This window comes from Ambystoma mexicanum, chromosome 8, assembly GCF_040938575.1.
Source record: "Ambystoma mexicanum isolate Mex_15411 chromosome 8, UKY_AmexF1_1, whole genome shotgun sequence".
NCBI lineage: Eukaryota > Metazoa > Chordata > Amphibia > Caudata > Ambystomatidae > Ambystoma > Ambystoma mexicanum.
In genome coordinates this window covers 474,657,257-474,670,828 of record NC_090929.1, presented here as the reverse complement: position 1 = coordinate 474,670,828, position 13,572 = coordinate 474,657,257, and the positions used below count along the sequence as shown (strand labels likewise).

Here is a 13,572-nt window from a genome sequence, read left to right as displayed (position 1 = left end):
GCCTGTTGGGACAATATGCATCACCAACATACTGTTGTTTTGTCCAGCATCCCTAGCCCGGTGGGTTAGTAGCTGTCATGTGCGGGGTGAGAGGGCAGGTCCTGCACATACAGGGCCTTGACAGGACATGCATTGTTCAGTTGTGGTAATGTCCCCACCGCCCCTGGACATTGCATTTCACTGGTGCTGCAAGATCATTTTGTGTGATGGCACTTGTACTCATCCAGTATCCATGTCCGTTGCCCTTATAAGCAGGCAGTACAGTATGTTCAGCTGGTTGTCAGTTAAGGTCAAAGGTGAGGGCCTGATCCGGGTTATGGGTGCTCGCCTTGCATGGCTTCTCCTCTTCCTTCCCCTCTCTGTTCCCTGTGCTGCTGTTCCAGCCTGTGCAGCTCAATTCAAGCAGGAGCAGCTGCATGTCTCAGTTTGCAACAGCTAGTGGCAGCATGGAGTTGGACATTTTTTTTGGGGGTAGGCGTTAGCCTTATGTATTCCTCCTGAGTGTATTGGGTGCACCTGTGACTTAATTTCCATCACCTGTATGCATTTACCTGCACCTTTTAGGTGGAGATAACTGTATTGTGTTTTTGCCTGAATTACCGCCTATTTTCAGTGGTAATTCAGCTGTGTTTCCACTTGTAACACGTGGAAATACCATTTCTGATTCTGGCGGTAAATCCGCTGATGGAATTAGCTCTGGTGCTAATCCCGCTGATTCTCTGTGGCAATTCCGCCACGGGTAATTACCGACAAGTGCATAATTCGGTGGAGTGGCCACCAAAATGTAATGGAAGGAGATGACAACTGGATATTGTGAAAACCCTGTGATTTTGTAAAGAGACTTTGTTGCAAACCTCCCCGAAGAAGGAATCCTGGGAAAAACCTGACACTGAAAAAAATCAATTCTGAACTTTTAGTTATCCCTGAACCTTTTAGTTAGCATCCTACCAATCCTGATAATTTAGTTAAGTTTTATTGAATACTGGTTTCCTATTTTGCTCCACACTGTTAAGAAACCTTATAAAATTACACAAAACATGGCTTAGTAGTCTTGTTTGATCCTTGCCACTGATGTGGCAGGTGTTTCTTGCACTTCTGATGGCAGGTTGTCCTCTCAAGCAGGAGCCTGGTTTAGATCTTGCTTCAAAAGTGAGGCGCTAAACTTGCATACTTGGGAATTTTGAAATTGGTGATCACACAAGCAAGGAAGATGCGGAAATCAGAAGTCCTGAGGTTTCTTCTAAGAGATTTTGTCCATTGGTGCCAGAACTTCAAACCCAAGTAACCTCTTTTAATGAGCATAGGTTTGGTCAAGTGTCAGGCCCTCAATGCTTCCTTCTGGGTGCAGGCTCTAGCCTTAGGTTGTATACTCTGGAGGGGCCCACTCACTGAATGTGCACTTGTTTAAGCGTATCTTTCTCCCTCTGGCTGAAGGAGTTTCAATCATAGGCTACAATCTACACTCCCTAAAAGAAAGCAGTGCAGGGTAGACAACACAGGAACATTCTAGTCACTTTGTTAAGGCCCAGTAGAGCAAAGATCCAGTACAGCAATTCAATAAGCTCCCCTCTACACAGTTGGGCTTTGGGATGATTTGAGCAGGTTGCCATTAAGTGTTGTGGCAACTGTGACGATCCTTTGGTTGGCATCACTTCTACCCAGGAGGAAGCCCCTTTCCATGAGACCAGGGAGGTGCGGCCGCTAACCTTTAGTCCCCCTGGGGGTGGTATAATGTGAGAAGATCTCATCGGGAGGGACTCCCCTTCTGGGGGTAAGGACGGCCATCTAAGGTACAACCCTTATAAGAACATCACATACTCTAGCCCCTCCTTCCACTGCCAACCTCATTGTAGACAGTAGACTTATGTACGCATAAGGTAGAGTACCTCAAGGTTCTTGAAAGTGCTGACTCGAAGAAGAACAACCAGAACCCAGGTAATCCAAGTACTGAGACAAGTTGGCCCTGTGCAGCAATTAAAATGGAATCTGTAAAAGAGACAAAGGACTTATAAAATGGACCCAATCACTGCTGGCAACATTGTATACAGATTGACAATGGACTATTGGTTCGGGCAGCCGCGAGAGACTGCAGATGTGCTGCTCACTGAACACAGGAGATTCAAATCTGTGTTGTTGATCCGAAGGCGGACAGCTCCAAGGACACTGGCACTTGGCAGCGTGAGATGATTGGAAGGTCCGCTGGAGCAGTCCTGTGCACAGCATTGTTGAGAGGAGGAAGAAATGCACACGGTAGCGGGGAACGCTGTCGCACAGCCGTAGCGAAAACAAGATGCCGGAGAAGCCAAACCAAACGCCTGCCATCCCAGGAAGCCCCAGCGACGTACAGAAACCCCCACAAGGTAAAGGGTGGCACGGGAGAGCCAGAGGGGACTCCGGGCGGTTCACAAGAGGTTGCATGCAGTTGTCCCTAGGCCCCTTTGCAAACATAACGATTGGGTGGAATGACGGGGGCACAAAGCCTACAAACCTCCTTATCGCAGTGGTGGAGTGTAGCCCGATGACCCACCAGGGAAGGGGTGAGAGCCCCAAACACCATAAAGAGAACTTGAGTCACAGGCCCTCTTAACAGTGACAAAAATAAGCCCACTGACAGCCAAAGGAGGGTCGGGGACCCTAAACAAAGTATGAGCCATCTTTCTCGTGGCAGTACTTGGCAGGAAAGTGAACCAAGTGGGCCAGTTCAAAGAAGAGGAGAAACCAGGGTCTGCGACCCAAAGCATGAAAGTGATACGAGTCATCTTCCTCGTTGCAGTACTTGGCAAAGTAGTGGATCATCAGAGAGATTTTATTCTATGGCATTCAAAGCCTTATGACAAGAACATTGAAATATTGCGGCACAAAACAAACATTTGTTACAACTAATTACAGAAAGAGTGTGGGAAAGGGTTTCAATAAAGAAAGAAGTGTTCCAAATAATAAGTCAGGATGTGATTTCCAGGGGTCTCCCTGGCACCTTGGAGCACCGCACATGCTTGACCTTTCTCAGCACGAGCCGACAGTTCCGTTCCAGCTATCAGGTTCATCGGTGGTTTAAGTCCCTTTTCAATAAAAAGTATCTTGCCTTCGAGGGCCTGAGGTATTCAACAACAAACAAACAAACAAAAAGTTCCTTTCCAAATGGACTGTGGGTGAGGACTTTTCACCCCTGGATCTCCCACGACTGGGCTCACAGCCTCTTGACAAGGGGGGACAGTTCACTTCCCCTAGTCTTCTAATACTTCTTACTTTCACAAGTCTTAGTGTCTTTTTAAACAGTTCTTCCGGCTTCGTCGCTGATTGTCGGCTGCCCTCTGCCGGGTTCACTCTCACCAAATTTTGCAGATAGTTCACTGTGGACACCCCTTGGTCAGGTTCACTTCAATCCACACACTATTCTGGTTGTCGGCTTCCCTCTGCCGGGTTCACTTTCGCCAACTTCTACAGACAGTTCACTGTACTTCGGGACTTTAGACTTCGCCCATTTTTGTTAGCATCCCTTCGCCGGGGTCACTTTTGCCAACCATTACGAAACACAATGTTCATATTCTGATTTCACCGTGCGGGAATCATTTCCCTTAGCTTCACAATCACCTGTCGGTCAAAGACTTTCGACGGTACATAGGATTTTACAAGACCCCTGTATGACCACTTTGACCCCTCTTCGCCTCTTCCCAAGGCCTTCTGGTTACGGTAGTCTCTACCGTTGGGTAATCGCCCAGAGTTTCCTACGTGAACAACCAAGTGGTGCCGGACACCTCTGTTGCTGGTTTTACCCTACTTTTCTCAATAGTTCCTTTTAAACCTTTCAAAGTTCAAATTAGCTGCTTGCTACTTTTTGTTCAACACAGTTGGGTTTCTTATCGACTCTCCCCTTGACTCACCGGGTGTGATGAACTGCTTGGCTTTCCTTCTATTTGGAGTCAAGGTTGGTACCACTGAGACAAGCGTCTCTCCTTGGCTTGGTAATCAGTGGAGTAGTGTCTTGTGTACCATTGATATATGCTGCAACACACGCTGGCCTCTGTTCGCGGCCTTCTATTTTTGTCCGCAGAGCTTTCACAGGCCTTGACCGGAGACGGCAAGGTCACTTCTCTCCTTGTCACCCTCTTGTTATTCACCATCTTTCACCTCCTCTTAAACTGCCGTGCTGAGTTAGCTCTCACATTGTGCGGTCTGCCTTGCTTCTCTTGTGCTCTTGTGCTCCACCTTTTATCCCTGTGGGGAAGGGAAAGGACCATCAAGTGTGTGTGATTCCGTTCAATTGCTTGACCCTTGGGTTGGGATATGTCAGGTAAACAGTTTTATCATGAAATAAACACGGGGGATTGTGGGAATGGTAGTGTTTTATCTGAACAGGTTGAGCGTGCGGGACCTAATGATCAGAGGGACGGGACAAGGAATGACCGGAAGTATTTGGGTATGCAACAGAAAACCAAGAATTCTGGGAATTGTGGTTTTTGAGGGTAACAGGGTTTGGGCTCCTAGTTGGTTTACTAGAAGTGTAGGGGTGGTTGGAATTAATTAAGGAAGCTTCTTCGGGGGGAGGGGAGGTAGATGTGGAATACCCAAAGAAAATCTCAGGCACTTATCCTCCTCTCCTTTTTCCTCGGCATGATACCGCGTCTCACCTAGGGCTTTTCCCTGAGCACAACCCTGGGCTCCCCTACCCAGGTGATACTCCCTCGCTCGTCCATCCCCAGGGTTGGGATCTTAGAGCTCCAGCCTTCCCGTGGCCACCTGAATAATGGATTCCTGAGGTCTACTTGGGAGAACACCCTCAGGTTTTTACCACTACACATAGAGTTGCTCTGTTTAAATGATGTGCACATCCTGGTGATATGGATGTGCAGGGCAACAAATATCAGAAATGTATATTAGTTTCTTCTTCAGGCTTTTTAACATGAGTAATACTAAATTCTGCCCCTTTTTAGCAGTACTTTGGAAATGTTGTGGCACACCTGAAAAATGACACATTTTGATATTAGGAAAGAGTTCCATGTTTGCAAAACGATTACACTTGCTGGTATGCCTGATCATGCAAAACACGTAATGCAAAGCTTGGTTTAAATTGCCATGCTTGCATTCATTTGTTTACAATTTCCTCTCTGCTCCACCAGTGTGATTTTTGATTTAGAGAGGTACATTTTTTAAATTATTTTAAAAGCACACTTCTTTTATGTACATATTTTAACAGTAAATCATACACGGGGATAAGCCCATTGCTAGAGGGCAGCCATCATAGGTTTTGCATTAAAGCAGTACATTCTTCTCCTGAACATTGCCATGTCACTGACATATGAGGCTTTGATAAACTTTGAAATTAAGTAAATACATGTGATTATTAGTAGAATGAAGGTGGATCTGCTTCATCAGGGGACCTTCAAATTGAGTTAAATGATGCAATGTGAAACAAATATCAAAATACCTTTGGTCTCTGGTAGTATGTTAGGTATCCCTGGAATATTTTAAAAACAATACAACTTAGGGTTTTCAGGGGACGTACGTTCCAATGCAAAGGAACAGTAGCAAGGTTGAGTCTTTCTAGAATAGATTCATTTAGAAACAGATATTCTCTTCTTCCATTTTTATTTTTACATCATGTTGTTTCCTCTGTAGGCAACTGTATACCTCTCAAGTCCTTCCACCTTGTCTTCCCTTTCTAGGATTTCTCCTACGATGACTCCAAAGTTGAGTTCAATGTGGATGCCCCAAATGGTGTTGTCATGGAAGGCTACCTCTTCAAGAGAGCAAGCAATGCTTTCAAGACGTGGAATCGGTAAGTTTAAGGCCACGTTAGCCAAGCCTTTGATGGTCAACTCATTCCTATGGGCAATACTCCAGATAAGAATTGAAGTGGGAGTATTTTAGCCTCTATTTTTTAAATGTGGGAGTAAAATGATTTTGTAGGAAGTAAAAAAGTAAGTCCCATTCCCAATTAGAGTATAAGCAAGTAATTGTAATTGTAATTGTTTATTTGTAAATCGTGTGTACACAAGTGAAGTGCTTCAAAGCACTTCAAGGCGCGAGGGAACAAGGGGATAAACATTGTCATTCTTAGGCCTTGAAGATTCCGAATGATCTAACAGCAATAACTAGCATACTAGGCCGGGGCATTTCTACTAGTATAAGTGTTTAACAAAGAGTGGGTGAAAAAAAGAGGGCAGGCAGGAGAGGAACATACAAGACAAAAAGGTTAGTCTTCAGTGCGCCTATGCATGCAGGCAGAACCAACTAGGGAGGGGAGATAGAAGAGGACAGGACAGACAAACATGCTAAGCCTAGTACATTCAAAGGTCGTGCAAGTGAGCAGACAGAAGTGTGAAGGAGGGAGATGGGGACAAGTGTGCCCAGGGTTAAGTGCAGAGTGGGTGCCACTCTCATGGAACGTATTCCGAGTGCAGTAATGCCGGCCAGAGTGCGAGGCCCAGAGGCAAATGTAGGACTGGCGACAGAGCCTGCGACCTGTGAGGCTCTGGAGGTGCACCAGGCGACCAGTCAGCTGACTGAGCAGATTGGAGGAGAGAAGAGAGTAGGTTAGCAAGGGAGAGTGAGAGAGAAACAGGAGGAGAAGAGGAATGTCTTGAGGAGTTTCCGGAACTTAAGGAAGTCCGGCTCAAGACAGAGAGAAGTAGGTATGCTTCCAGAGGGAGGCACCTGCAGAGGATAAGGATCTACCCCCAAACCTCTTTTTGGCAAAATGTCTCACCCGCAGAGAGCTGGAGGAGGCCGAGTGGGGGGCTCTGGAGGGAGAGTATTTAGGAAGAAAGCGTTGTTGGTAGACTGGACCCCAGCCCCCAGAAAGCCTTGTGGACTATGCAGAGGGACACAAACCTGATCCTTGCAGCCACTGGAAGCCAGTGGAGGGATTTCAGCGCCAGAGAGATGCAGTCCCTGGGCTTCAGGCCCAGGATAAGTCTTGCGGTTCTGTTCTGGATAAGTTGAAGAGGTCAGGGAGTAAAAGTAGGATGATTGAGAAAGAGACTGTTACAGTAGTCAAGTCTGGAGAGAACCAGGGTACTGGAGACAGTGAGCCTCTGGGGGTAGGTGAGAAAAGGTAGAATACCTCTGAGGAGGTGCAGCTAGTAGTGGGATTTTCTGGACATGTCCGAGATGTGAGAAGAGAAGGAGAGAGTAGATTCGAAGATTACCCCCAGATTACCTGCCTCATAAAAAATATTTTTTGCCTGTAAAAAAAACATAAATGCTTTGTAATAAATATTTCTTTGCAACAAGTTATCCATGCACAATAAAATATACATGTTTACCTCTTCAGATCAGGCAGTAATAATAGTAGTTTCTTCTTGAGGCATTACAAGTACTAGTGGTCCAAACATAGCCGTAGATCAGGTCAAATGAAAGCAGGGGGGCATGCAGGTCAGACATGGCTTCTAGGGATCGATGAAGGTCCAAGGTCTTCCTTAATACAGTTCGACCAATATTACCAACGACTCGCTGCCCCTGCCACAGATACTTGGGTCCTGAGAAACCATTGTAACCCATGCACCAGAACTCATACTCTATTACTCATGAAAAATTCAAAACCTCATCATTATTTTGTTTGTCAAGCACCTCCTCCCGGTAGGTATGAACAAGGAAGGCTCTGAGTGATTGCGCTAGCCTGGTAGGTAATATTCTCTTGACAGGGATAGGAAATAAGATACACGATCCAAAACAATATGGATCAACACAGTTGTCTTAGTGTGCTTAAACAAATGTAATTTTAATTCAATGTGCAAAAAGACGAAGTTCGAGCTTGGAAGGCTAAACAACTTTGTCTTATTGCACATTGAATTATAATTCCATTTCATTGGCTCCCAGTGGCTGCAAGGATTAAATTCAAGACCCTTTGCATTGTCCACAAGGCTTTCCGGGGTCTGGGTCCACAATACCTTCAACTCTCCCTCCGTAAATACCTTCCTACTCGAGCTCCTCGCTCCTCCATCTCCAACTCCCTCAGGGTCAGCCACTTCTCCAAGCAACGAGTTGGGGTAGATCTCTTTCCTCGGCTGGGGTCTCCCTCTGGAACAGCCTCCCTGCCTCTCTGAAACTTGAGGAGAACCATCTTCAAGACCTTCCTCTTTGCCTCTGCCTTTGCTTTTCCTCTCCCTTGCTGATCTGTTTGTTCTTGGCACCGGACTGGTTTTCGGGCTCAGTTCCCTGCCCACGCAGCCACACACCTGCACTACCTCTGGCAACCCTTGCACTTGGGTCTGTATCTGTAACCGACAGTCCGCCTACCTGCACTTACCAGACACACCTTGTCTGCGCTTTAATCTTGCACTTGCCAACTTGCGGGCTGCACTACCATTTGTTGTTGTTTTTATCCCTTGCTCAGCACTTTCCACTCCCCCCCCCCCTGCCCCCTCCCTCTTCCTTGCACTTTCTGGCTCCCCTTACCCCTGCACATTCTCAATGTCACTGGGCCTAGTAACATCGTTGTTTTTTGTCCCCTCTTGTTCCTCTCCCTTGCCTTGTCGTGCTCTGAAACACTTGTATATGAGCACAATACAAATGAAATATCATATATCATTGTTGGATGCCATTCTACCAATCTAAAGTTTACACCCTCAGATCCTCCACAGAATTAGTCCAGGTTGATTTTTAACCTCAAGGCAAACTGTTAACAACCATACGGTGAGTACAACCCATATTGATCCTAGAGCAGTCCTCTTTTCACAGAAAATCCAAAATAAAGAATCCATTCAGTCTGGCACAGGGTTTAGCGCCTTTTCCTAGGGTGGTTGTTTACCATTTGCCTACACATTGTCATAGATAGAATAGCACAGGGAGCCATTTCACCAGAATTCTCCTATATTCCTTTCTCTGGCCTTCTCTTGCATGCCTGGAGATGCTTGTGGTCTCGTGCAGAAGGGATGTGGCCAAGCAATTCAAGCTGGACAGCCCCTTTTGGGGTGGGACCAGGCCTGATTTGCATATGGTCTTTCCTCTTTTGTAACGGCTTGGCAGGTGAAGAATGATTGTCTGGAAGGTTTCCCAGATCAATGCCAGAGGCATAAGATTAATTCTAAGCCTTCCAGCCATTATCTCTTTTGTTTTGCTGTAGTCACCCGTAGTGGGACGGGTATTCCCAGATGTGAGTCCTGTGCCTGATGGGCCGAGAGACCCAGGCTACTACTCACTGAGCAGGCCCAACTAGGCTGAAACATGTTTGGGGGTGCTTGTGGTCTTGTGCAGAAGGGATGTGACCCACCAGTTCTTACCAGACTGCCCCTTTTGGGATGGGACCAAGCCTGATTTGCATATGGTCTTTCCTCTTTTGTAATGGCTTGGCAGGCGAAGAATGATGGTCTGGAGGGTTGGCCAGAGCAATGCCAGATGTTTAAGATTCATTCTAAACCTTCCACCGATCACCTCTTTTGTTTTGCTTTGGGAACCCATGAACTAGCAGTAACCAAAAAACTCTCCACACACCATTACTTTTGATCTGGTTTCAGCCATGGAAAAGGAACTGAAACAACCACCATGAGTGTCTGAGAAGAACTGCTTATTGCCATAGATCAATTGCAAGTTTGTGCATTGCTACAGCACAGCCTATCTGTGGCCTTTGATGTAGTAGACCACTGCATCCTCTATAGTTGCATAATGGAGTCTGTAGGAATATTAGGTGCAAGTCGCACATAGTTCCCTCCACTCCTCCACTATGAAATATATTATTTGAAACTAGGGTCCTTCATGTCTACCACAGTCACGTCCTATACATAGTCCCTGAAACGAATGCCCGCCTCACTGATACTGTTCAATTTATATGGCACTCTTATTGAATATCATTGCACACTGTAAAGGGTAATTCCGCATGTTCACTATTGACACACAGGCCTGCGTAAAGCTGGATGAAGGCAAGGGCGTTGTAACGCAATAACAGACTAGCTCCTTGGCATCTACGTTTGGATGGTGTATAATCGTCTCTGGCTAAACCCATCAAACTTAGAAACCATGCTGCCAGGTCTGATTGAGCCATATCCTTACCCTTGTGAATGGCTGCCCCAACTAGAGCTCTACCCTGAGGTCAAGCAGCATGTCCACAGGCTGGGCATGTTTTTTGATGCTGATATGTTGTTTAACCCACATGTCAATGCAGTAACCAGGTCCTCCATGTACAACTCTGGCTCTTAAGGGGTATTCTTCCTTTTCCCCAGACTGACCCCATGATCGCTGTTGGCACACCTTGCCTCAACTACTGCAATATAACAAACACTGGTCTAAGAGCAAATACTTTACAGAATGTATGTCTCCAAAACATGCTACCCATACCGTTTTAGGTCTAGAATGCTCTGACCTTGTCTCATTAGCCATGAAGACCCTACATTGTATGAAGGTAAAATGAAGGGTCAACTTCGATAGCCTTGTTCTGGCTAAAAGGTCCTCCATAGTGCAGTGCAGTGCCACAATACCTTACCTAACCACCAGCCAGCCAGACACCAAAGGTTGCTCTTCCAAAACCATCTGGTTACCATACAGCCTAAATATAAATGTTTTCCTGATCGATATCCTAACTTCCGACATAAAACTGGAACCTGACTGGTTGATTTTCACAGATTCTCAAGAATCTTTTGTTCTGTGCCATGTTCCAAACTACTTTGCCTCTTTAAATGTACATGTTTAGTGCATTGATCTCTGTAACCTTTTACATTGTATGTAACAGACAAGCAGGCAAGTGCAGTATTTTTGGTCTCTGCCACAATCTTTTAGTGTAGTCATCTGAATGTAGAACTCCAAAATGCCTTTAATGGACTGAGCTGTCTTCTACCAAACCGGCCTGTGCCGAATGTGACCTCTTATATCAACCTTCTTCCCACAACAGTACTGTCAGTCATCTGCAGTAAGACACAACTACAGTCATCTGCATGAATGGTCTGATCTGTAAAGGAGGCTCCTTGTTTAATACCACATATATGAGGCAATTTGGCAGAACATTCTTCTTCTGAATTTTGTTTTCCTGGTCGATTGCGGTTAGTACATGTCAAATTTTACACCATCAATTCTGACGTTTTACTTTATCTGGAAGAAACCTGCTCTGCGAAAACCCACACAGACCTCAACTAGAGAATACAATTTAGCCATTGTTATTCAGAGGTTTGGAGGCCATTTGTTGGAATGGTTCACTTCTTCATGAGACCGGAGTCTCTTCAAGCTCTGGCGAGCTGCAGACCTTTTTCATCTTGGTCTTTCCCGCCCCGCCGGCGAGGGCTGCTCCGAGATAGGCCCAGGTTGATCTGTGTGTGTTGGGGTAATTTCACACAGCAGAACTGCATTCATGGCCTCACTGAGCCTGCTTTTAGCCACACTTAATTGGCTGATCCACCACCTAATAGCCAATCAAGGCCCACACTAAGAGACCCCTGCCTGGCCCTGACTGGATCTGGAGGGGGCACCTCTCCTTGCCCCTTTTGCCTCTCGGCAACGTTTCTAAAAATGTATCACACAGACTTGGACCACTGTGCGCTTTGACCACGAAAAAAAAACTAACTTTGAACTTTCTCTGGTATGACTCATGGATGCCATTGACCAGCTCCGTACACCTACTTGGACTCTCGGAATACTCTCGGTTGTTTCCTGCTCCTTTCCAACTTGCCTAACTATAACCTCCAATCTCTGCACCAATTGTAATATTAATCGTGTGCGCCACTTGCTGTATACTCTCTGCTGTTTGCTAAATGCTCTGCTTCAAAAGAAAGAACAAAATCTAAAACCCTTGTTCAATTGTCTGGTGTACTTCCAACTATGTATCCCCCATTTTGTACTGCATTTTAGTGCTTTCTGACAATTTCGAATTTAGGTGTGTTTCCAATGTGTTAATGATATTTCTATCTGGGCATCATTAGTGTCCTCATTGTTTTTGTCTGCTTGGCCGCCTGGTGAGATTCTACTGTTGCACAGCGCTCCAAAGTCTCTCCCTGCTACCCCCCACTCCCCTCTTGTCTCAGCACTCATGGTGCTCTCCACCTCACCTATCTATTTTAATTGCTTCTCCCTCACCTATCCCCCCCATCTCACAAAGTCTGGAAGGAAGACATTTAAAAAGACACTCCTGTGTTTCAACCTTGTCTGCCTTTTGCAGACAACTACATCAATACTTCCTCCAGACAGACTATCACCAACATTCTCTTTGTTGTTCCTTCCTCTGACTTATGGACTCCCCGTATGGTTTCTGTCCTCTCCCCTTTTGCTTCCACTCCCATTACTGACGGCACCAGATGGGAAGTGCTCTTGGCTCACTTTGCATCTACCAAATGCACCATTAATGCCTATCACAATGGCACTATCATGGCCCAGGGCTCCCACCCGAGCCACCTCCTGCTTGACAGGCGTCTTCCATCTCTCTTCAACCCCCCCCCCCCTGTTTCACCACCCCTGTCTCCCCTAACCCCCCAGTGGTGGCACCCCACCCCTGTGCACCCCCCCGCACATCCTTTAAAGGGGGCAACCAGCTTCACTTAGCTACCTTCAACTCTTGCTCTGCTATCAAACACTCCTCTGACATCTGTCTCCTGCTTGAAGACCTTGACCTTGATGTCCTTGCTCTCACTGAGACGTGGTTCAAGTCCAGCTCCGTCGCTGCCTGTGACACTCTTCTCCCTAAGGGCTACGAGATCCTGTCCAATCCCAGGCCTTCCCGCCCTGGCGGCAGAGTGGCACTGATCTTCCCTGATTGGGTTACTGCCTCCATCATCCCCACTCAAACCTACTCATCCTTTGAAAGCGTAGTCTGCAGGCTATCTGTCTCGCCTACCTTCTCTCTTACTCTTGCTACCATCTACAGGCCCCCCGGCCAAACGTCCCTTTTCCTATCAGAATGGGCGGACCTGTCCTCCTCTATTCTTTCCTCCTCCCCCAAACGTATCTTCCTTGGGGACTTTAACATCCATCTCGACTCTCCGGAGATGGCTACTGTACTCTTTCATGACCTCTGCGACACTCTTCCCCTCAGTATGCTTCCCTCTGGCCCAACCCATTCTGCCGGACACACCTTAGCTGCTCTCATCTCAACCGGCATCCCACTCTCCAGCCCTCTTACTACCCCTCTCTCATGGTCTGACCACTCTATCCTCTCTTCTCACCTTGACCTCTCCTGTCCCCTGATGATGCCTCTGCCCGCACTGCCAGTCCCCTTCTCCATCATTGGACCGATGAAGCATGTGTCAGTTGCTGCATTTGCCTCTTCCTTCATCGTCCCCCCACCCCCTTCTTTGGACTCTACGTCTGACTCTGTTCTAGCTAACCTCCATCTCGCTATCTCTAACACACTGTACATCGGTGCCCCCCTCAGGAAAATCTGCATGAAGCCTGCCTCTGAATGCAAATCTTGGTATGATTCCGACTTGGCAGATTGGAAATGCAAGTGCAAGGCTGCAGAGCGGAAGTGGCAGGCATCTAGCTCCTCCTGTGACAAAATGGCCTACCGTCTGCTCCATGAAGATGGCCCATGTCCAAGCCTGCATCTCTGGAACCACCAATAACATGGCTGAGCTCCTTAAAATCTGCAAGAAACTTGCCAATCCTACTGCAGTCTCCTCTCCTCCTCTCTCAAGGCCCTCTGCACTGCACTGGCCA

General features: G+C 46.8%; 1 protein-coding gene across 3 annotated transcripts in view; it reads left to right on the top strand.

The window, feature by feature from the left end:
• The window catches only part of ACAP3 (ArfGAP with coiled-coil, ankyrin repeat and PH domains 3), a 738,004-nt gene that overhangs the window by 465,637 nt on the left and 258,795 nt on the right, over positions 1 to 13,572 (top strand). For all 3 annotated transcript variants that reach the window (XM_069610099.1, XM_069610101.1, XM_069610100.1), the window contains exon 11: positions 5,664 to 5,776. In XM_069610099.1, coding sequence (XP_069466200.1) covers positions 5,664 to 5,776 — 113 coding nt within the window. The remainder of the gene's footprint in view (positions 1 to 5,663; positions 5,777 to 13,572) is intronic.